At 51.2% G+C, this 8784-nt stretch overlaps 1 protein-coding gene across 1 annotated transcript; it reads right to left on the minus strand.

Annotated features, from left to right (window-relative positions):
* Positions 1–558: 558 nt before the first annotated feature.
* On the minus strand, positions 559–8110 carry LOC149271155 (phospholipid scramblase 3-like). The gene is made up of 6 exons (XM_089507571.1): positions 8063–8110; positions 7607–7634; positions 6955–7139; positions 5946–6110; positions 5571–5720; positions 559–777 (listed from the first exon to the last, which is right to left on the minus strand). Exons 1-6 carry the CDS (start codon positions 8108–8110, stop codon positions 559–561), a joined length of 795 nt encoding a protein of 264 aa, XP_089363697.1.
* Positions 8111–8784: the final 674 nt, after the last annotated feature.

Consider the following 8784-nt stretch of genomic DNA (forward strand, 5'->3'; position numbering starts at 1 on the left):
CAGTCTGACCTCCCACATCACCCGCCACAAGTACTGTGTGCAGACCAGCCTAATGCAGAGATTGCACTGCAGCGTGCCAGCGGGGGCCCCTCCACACCCGGGGCCCTGGGAAAACTGCCCCTGCCTATAACTCAGAGTCATCGCCCCCCTCCTGATAGGTTAAGGGGGCACTTCACACGTTATTTCTATACATTATATGACCTGTGATACCCTCTAATGGGTAATAAGGCCTCACAAAGATTATTCCTACGAACTATAGGGTCAGTAACCCCCCCCTGGGGGTAAGAGGGCATCTCACACACCTGGATTATTCCTATAAATGATAGGGTCTGTGTATCCTGCGTTGGAATGCCCCCCCCTGAACCAATGGGGAAGGGGATATGACTGCCGGAAAGGAATGCTTTGTGTCGCTCTCATTCATTGGTCCCGTTTACATCTCTGTATAAAGCAGGTATATAACCTGAGGCGGCGCTTTCTTACTTCCTTTTCTATCAGGATCAGGCAGGGAGAAGATCTGGAACTTTCCCTCCCCCCACCCGGAATGGGTCGCTAAGAGGACTAATATCGGTATCCGCACCAGCGGACATTGGTGACGGAGCCGGTGGTGGCCGATGCCACCGGATGGAAGCTCCTTGAGTATTCTTTGGGTGTAACTGCCTGATCTGCTAAATCAGCCATCGGCCGGCAGGAGGTTAATGTCCTCGGGCTGGCCTGGCGGTGAATATGCATTCGATAAAGCTGTGGATGAGCCCTGGCCCACGTGATTGTGTCGGGGGTCTTATTGGGGAAGAGTAAAGTTATTCTACTGATATCTGAATGGATGCTATAAGCCTAAGCAGTCACAAGCTACTGTATTACCCTCTACCACTTCTACTGGGAGGCTGTTCCACTTATCTACCACTCTCTCATTGTTTTGTTTTTTAAGAAAGTGACTTTATTGTTTTGGCTGGAAATCAAACTGCTATTTACGGTAATTCCGGTGATAACGGCGTGCCGATAAATGGACAGAAATCTGATTGGTCTGGGATTTCCTCCACGTTCTGCAATGGAGAGAACAGCAAAGTGGGCGGGGATTCACTGTTTGGAAAGAACCATTCTATATGAAAGGGGGGCATTATCAAAAAGGACTATGAACGTTACAGCTTTAATCCCGGTTCCAATCGTAACGCATTACTTTCTTTTATACGTAACACAAAAATGCAGAGCAGTCGTTTTCCGGGGGAAATGCTAATCGCAGGGGGGGGTGCATTTTCATAACAATAGAAAAGAAGAAATTGGGAAAATTGATTGATCCTTCCCCTATGGCAAGAAATTTGCATACAGGGGTAGATAAGACCCCTTTAAACTGGGAAACAACCAATCAATTACCCCCCAGGGGTAAGAAACACCAGGAAAATACCACAATAGCCACAATTAATAACAATTGTCTGTGGACTGTGACATGGAACGGAACCGTCGCTCTGTCGCCAATCTCCGGCCCAAGTAAAATGGAAAACGCCCCAGCCTTTCAAGGCCTTAGACCGTTGGTTGCGGAGGTTGAGTTTATGAAGCAGAAGGTTGGTGACCTCCAAAGCTGAGGGAGGTAAAGCTTCAAGGTGGCAGTTGGGGAAGTTGTTGGCATGAGCACAGTGACGGGGCAGAAGCAGATTCTCCAGAAACAAACCCAACAAACACAGACAGCCAGTAGAGAGGCACAAATATGGCGGGAAACAAAAGAGCGCGTCGGCCTCTACGTAATACGCAATGTATACACAGATAAGGACACCCCCTGGGGGCAGGAGGCATCCGCCGAGCGCGGCTCCCAGTGAGGTTCTCGGTGCCTCCAGAGTCATGTGACTTGCTCCTTCGCTCTGCCGGGGTCCGCATGTGGCCCTCAACATCCCCTCCTTAGTTTCTTCTTCCATTCACTCACCTGCCGCGTTGGGCTCAATTATTTTGGCGTCTGTTCCGCTCATAATATAAAAAGTCCTGCAGTGGAGAGAGAGATCTACTTAGAGCGCGGTAATACTCGTTACTCATGCGCAAGTAACGGATAAAAGATCATTCTCTCACCCCATGATAGTATGCTATCCCAGCGATGCCACCGATTGTACGCAAAAACCCACCAAACCACAACACATATACACAGCACCGACCTCCCCCTCACACACTACTACACCACGACACATATACACAGCACCGACCTCCCCCTCACACACTACTACACCACGACACATATACACAGCACCGACCTCCCCCCCACACACTACTACACCACGACACATATACACAGCACCGACCTCTCCCTCACACACTACTACACCACGACACATATACACAGCACCGACCTCCCCCTCACACACTACTACACCACAACACATATACACAGCACCGACCTCCCCCTCACACACTACTACACCACGACACATATACACAGCACCGACCTCCCCTCACACACTACTACACCACGACACATATACACAGCACCGACCTCCCCTCACACACTACTACACCACGACACATATACACAGCACCAACCTCCCCCTCACACACTACTACACCACGACACATATACACAGCACCGACCTCCCCCTCACACACTACTACACCACGACACATATACACAGCACCGACCTTCCCTCACACACTACTACACCACGACACATATACACAGCACCGACCTTCCCTCACACACTACTACACCACGACACATATACACAGCACCGACCTTCCCTCACACACTACTACACCACGACACATATACACAGCGCCGACCTCCCCCTCACACACTACTACACCACGACACATATACACAGCACCGACCTCCCCTCACACACTACTACACCACGACACATATACACAGCACCAACCTCCCCTCACACACTACTACACCCCGACACATATAAACAACGCCTCCCCCTCACACACTACAACACCACGACACATATACACAGCGCTGACCTCCCCTCACACACTACTACACCACGACACATATACACAGCCCCAACCTCCCCTCACTCACTACTACACCACAACACATATACACAGCACCAACCTCCCCTCACACACTACTACACCACAACACATATACACAGCACCGACCTCCCCCTCACACACTACTACACCACGACACATATACACAGTGCCGACCTCCCCTCACACACTACTACACCACAAGACATATACACAGCGCCGACCTCCCCTCACACACTACTACTCCACAACACATATACACAGCGCTGACCTCCCCTCACACACTACTACACCACAACACATATACACAGCGCCAACCTTCCCCTCACACACTACTACACCACAACACATATACACAGCACCGACCTCCCCCCCACACACTACTACACCACGACACATATACACAGCACCGACCTCTCCCTCACACACTACTACACCACGACACATATACACAGCACCGACCTCCCCCTCACACACTACTACACCACGACACATATACACAGCACCGACCTCCCCTCACACACTACTACACCACGACACATATACACAGCACCGACCTCCCCCTCACACACTACTACACCACGACACATATACACAGCACCGACCTTCCCTCACACACTACTACACCACGACACATATACACAGCACCGACCTTCCCTCACACACTACTACACCACGACACATATACACAGCACCGACCTTCCCTCACACACTACTACACCACGACACATATACACAGCGCCGACCTCCCCCTCACACACTACTACACCACGACACATATACACAGCACCGACCTCCCCTCACACACTACTACACCACGACACATATACACAGCACCAACCTCCCCTCACACACTACTACACCCCGACACATATAAACAACGCCTCCCCCTCACACACTACAACACCACGACACATATACACAGCGCTGACCTCCCCTCACACACTACTACACCACGACACATATACACAGCCCCAACCTCCCCTCACTCACTACTACACCACAACACATATACACAGCACCAACCTCCCCTCACACACTACTACACCACAACACATATACACAGCACCGACCTCCCCCTCACACACTACTACACCACGACACATATACACAGTGCCGACCTCCCCTCACACACTACTACACCACAAGACATATACCCAGCGCCGACCTCCCCTCACACACTACTACTCCACAACACATATACACAGCGCTGACCTCCCCTCACACACTACTACACCACAACACATATACACAGCGCCAACCTTCCCCTCACACACTACTACACCACAACACATATACACAGCACCGACCTCCCCCTCACACACTACTACACCACAACACATACACACAGCACCGACCTCCCCCTCACACACTACTACACCACAACACATATACACAGCACCGACCTCCCCCTCACACACTACTACACCACGACACATATACACAGCACCGACCTCCCCCTCACACACTACTACACCACAACACATATACACAGCACCGACCTCCCCCTCACACACTACTACACCACGACACATATACACAGCACCGACCTCCCCTCACAGACTACTACACCACAACACATATACACAGCACCGACCTCCCCCTCACACACTACTACACCACGACACATATACACAGCGCCGACCTCCCCTCACACACTACTACTCCACGACACATATACATAGCGCCAACCTCCCCTCACACACTACTACACCACGACACATATACACAGCACCGACCTTCCCTCACACACTACTACACCACAACACATATACACAGCGCCGACCTCCCCCTCACACACTACTACACCACGACACATATACACAGCATCGACCTCCCCTCACGCACTACTACACCACGACACATATACACAGCACCAACCTCCCCTCACACACTACTACACCCCGACACATATACACAGCGCCTCCCCCTCACACACTACAACACCACGACACATATACACAGCGCTGACCTGCCCCTCACACACTACTACACCACGACACATATACACAGCACCCACCTCCCCCTCACACACTACTACACCACGACACATATACACAGCACCAACCTCCCCTCACTCACTACTACACCACGACACATATACACAGCACCGACCTCCCCCTCACACACTACTACACCACAACACATATACACAGCACCGACCTCCCCCTCACACACTACTACACCACGACACATATACACAGCACCGACCTCCCCTCACAGACTACTACACCACAACACATATACACAGCACCGACCTCCCCCTCACACACTACTACACCACGACACATATACACAGCGCCGACCTCCCCTCACACACTACTACTCCACGACACATATACATAGCGCCAACCTCCCCTCACACACTACTACACCACGACACATATACACAGCACCGACCTTCCCTCACACACTACTACACCACAACACATATACACCGCGCCGACCTCACACACTACTACACCACGACACATATACACCGCACCGACCTCACACACTACTACACCACGACACATACCAAAGAAATGGCAGCTTCTGGTAACATTTGGACTTTTGTGGGGTCACATGGCAGGTTCCTACCCCGCCGCGGGCCCTCCTGGGCCACGTCAGATACTTACAATGAAGACGGCGCATGACACGAGCAGAGCCTTCAGCTTCACGTCCAGGTCCAAAGGGAACTGAATCTCGAAACTGTCGTTGATGCTTAACATGCCTTTCCACACGCGTGTGATGACTCCAAGGGGAGAGTTATCTTTATGCAGCTTGATCTGGAGGGCGACACATGTATACACATGTCCAAACCACGCATGTCACACACGTGTATGATGGTGAGCATGCATGCGCAGCCACAGCAAAAAAGGAAAACACACACGTGTACCCTTATCCCACAGAGCTGACTCTCACACACGCATATTCCCTTATCCCACAGAGCTGACACTATCACCCAATCAGAAGGTTCCATGTTGCCATGTGGTATTAGCAGCAGTACTTACCTTGAAGTGAGCATCACTCATGAAGCTGGCCCCCCAGCCGGGACCTCGCACCTTCAAAACCGGCTCCCTCTGCTGAGTCAGGAGTGTGAAAGATGATCTCATACTCGTCCAGTTTTTTTCAATGTACCCCAAACGCATCCCCCCAGCGACCGAGAGCACCTGCATCTAAAAACAACAACAGGGGCTCGGACTTCAGTGCTTGTGGCAGCACCAGGAGATTTCTGAGGGAAAAAACAAGCCTTCTGGCTCGTCTGGTGTCTGTAGATGAGTGTTTAATAATAATACTTCTACTACCCCTTAATGTTAAGTGGAAGGGTTTCCATCACCTTTACTCACCATTACTCATGTGATGGTGTCTCTCTCACTCATTCTCAGGTGATCCCCCCTCCCAGAGGATTCCCACGGGACACCCGCGTGTCCATCTCACAGCTCTTTCTGACTTTTCTTTATGTCCCCATCCCACCTTTTGAGGACCTCTGCCTCGCTTTCTACCCCCATAGAGTTCAGTGCTGGGAACTCCACCTCTGCCCCCTCTCAGGTGTAAAATATGTCCTTATCCCTATTTCGCACTCCCTGCAATTCTGGCTCCACCTGCTGGCGGCATCGGGAATTGCGGAACACCACAACTTACGCCTGACCGGTGAACGGCAGATCGCGTGGTGTGTTTGTCGCTCCCCCGTATAACCTCCGGTCAGTAAGATATTTGGGGGCGAGGGAGGCAATCGTAAAAGATATCAGGGATATATGGGTTTGCCCCATTGGGGGAACCCGGGGAGGGGGGGACCCTGTTTCCTATTCATCAGGACATTACACAGCAGGGCGCCGGGGAGACGGCCGGAATGGAGGATATTATGTTTCCTGTTATCACCCTTCCTCAAGTCTCCACTGATGGTTGGGTGGGGAGCCATAGATCGCTGAACTATCTGGGCAAAAGGGAGAGGGTTTGGCGGAGGTACGCTGGTCGAGTACCGGAGCTCCGCCACAACGCGTTAGCTGCGTCTCTTCTCACCTGAGTTTCCCAGCAAAAGAACACGGAGCGTGAAAGGAGATTAAGAACTTCATATCCCTGAAGGTCACGGATGTGAATATTGAAACTGGGGCCACAGCAGGCCTTTTCCTCCTCAGCCCTGTACAGTAACTGCCCGTCTCCACTCAATATATCATAGGTGCAGAAATTTTGGAACACGCTGTCACCTGCAGGGTAATTCAATAATCAGATTTTAGCCAATCAAAGAAAACGAGAACAGAAGACCCACCCCCGAGGATCTTCACAGGACCCAAACTGTCAAATCAATTACCCCAAAGACCAGGATTGTACGAGACCTGGGGCAAAATTCTGCGGATATTTTCATCCAATCATAATCTATGTGGCAAAATTAAATTTTTTAGGAATATGTATTTTTTTTTAGACATAAATACAAATTTTAGAATATGGCACATTCACTAAATTATATTCAGTCCGTGTTGGTTGGTCCAGACAGGGAACCCGTAGCCGACAGAGGTCCTTCGCTCCGCTAGACCAGTACTCCCATTATCCTGCAGGTATCATCCCAGTGATATCTGAGGCTGGAGAGACGTGTTCTGTGCGTGTTCTGCGCATGTGACGTGGGATCACTGCGTGTTAAAAAGGCTGTTATTTCTGTGTAGGATGTAGAACTTACGCGTCTGTTTAACTCGCACCGAACCGACCTGCCGAGAGAGAAAGAGACCAATCAGAACCCGGCAGAACGAGATCCCCCCACATACTCCTAGTGAGACCCCCACACCCAGAGAGAACCCTGCACAGCGAGACCCCCACATCCAGTGAGAACCCTGCAGGACAAGACCCCCACATCCAGTGAGAACCACACAAACGAGACTCTCTGTCCAAATGACAACCCTGCAGAGCTAGACCCCCCTCATACTCCTTGCAAGAACCCTGCAGAGCGAGACCCCAACCCATTTAACTGCTGTGCAAAGAGTCTTTCATCCATTCCAAAGGATGGAGAACAAAGCACCAAAGGTAGCCTAGAATTCCCCCTCCGCAGGTAGCCTAGAATTCCCCCTCCGCAGGTAGCCTAGAATTACCCCTCCGCAGGTAGCAGTTCAATTCCTTTAAGGTCTCTGTGGAATCTTACCTGGAGAAGACATTCAAGACCTGGTGGTATTACTGGGACCCCCGCCATAACGATCTGCCACCTGCCAGACAGAAAAACACACTACTACTACACCGTGACACTACTACACCGCGACACATATACACAGCACCTCCCCCTCACACAGTACTACACCACAACACATATACACAGCGCCGACCTCCCCCTCACACACTACTACACCACAACACATATACACAGCGCTGACCTCCCCTCACACACTACTACACCACAACACATATACACAGCACCAACCTCCCCCTCACACACTACTACACCACGACACATATACACAGCGCCGACCTCCCCCTCACACACTACTACACCACGACACATATACACAGCACCGACCTCCCCCTCACACACTACTACACCACGACACATATACACAGCACCGACCTCACCCTCACACACTACTACACCACAACACATATACACAGCGCCAACCTCCCCCTCACATACTACTACACCACAACACATATACACAGGACCTCCCCCTCACACACTACTATACCACGACACATATACACAGCACCGACCTCCCCCTCACACACTACTACACCACGACACATATACACAGCACCGGCCTCCCCTCACACACTACTACACCACAACACATATACACAGCACCTCCCCCTCACACACTACTACACCACGACACATATACACAGCGCCAACCTCCCCCTCACACACTACTACACCAC

The sequence above is a fragment of the Sceloporus occidentalis genome, unplaced genomic scaffold, assembly GCF_023333645.1.
Source record: "Sceloporus occidentalis isolate IW3139 unplaced genomic scaffold, rSceOcc1.0.p SCAF_544, whole genome shotgun sequence".
Classification (NCBI taxonomy): domain Eukaryota; kingdom Metazoa; phylum Chordata; class Lepidosauria; order Squamata; family Phrynosomatidae; genus Sceloporus; species Sceloporus occidentalis.

Excerpts from the sequence above, each read along its gene's own strand:
- LOC149271155 (XM_089507571.1), bottom strand. The coding sequence starts at position 8,110 with ATGGCGGGGGTCCCAGTAATACCACCAGGTCTTGAATGTCTTCTCCAG. Across the intron at positions 7,635-8,062 it reads GTCTTGAATGTCTTCTCCAG|GTCGGTTCGGTGCGAGTTAA; the intron begins GTAAGATTCCAC and ends CTCTCTCGGCAG. Across the intron at positions 778-5,570 it reads TGTCATGCGCCGTCTTCATT|ACCCCCGACACAATCACGTG; the intron begins GTAAGTATCTGA and ends TTCCCCAATAAG.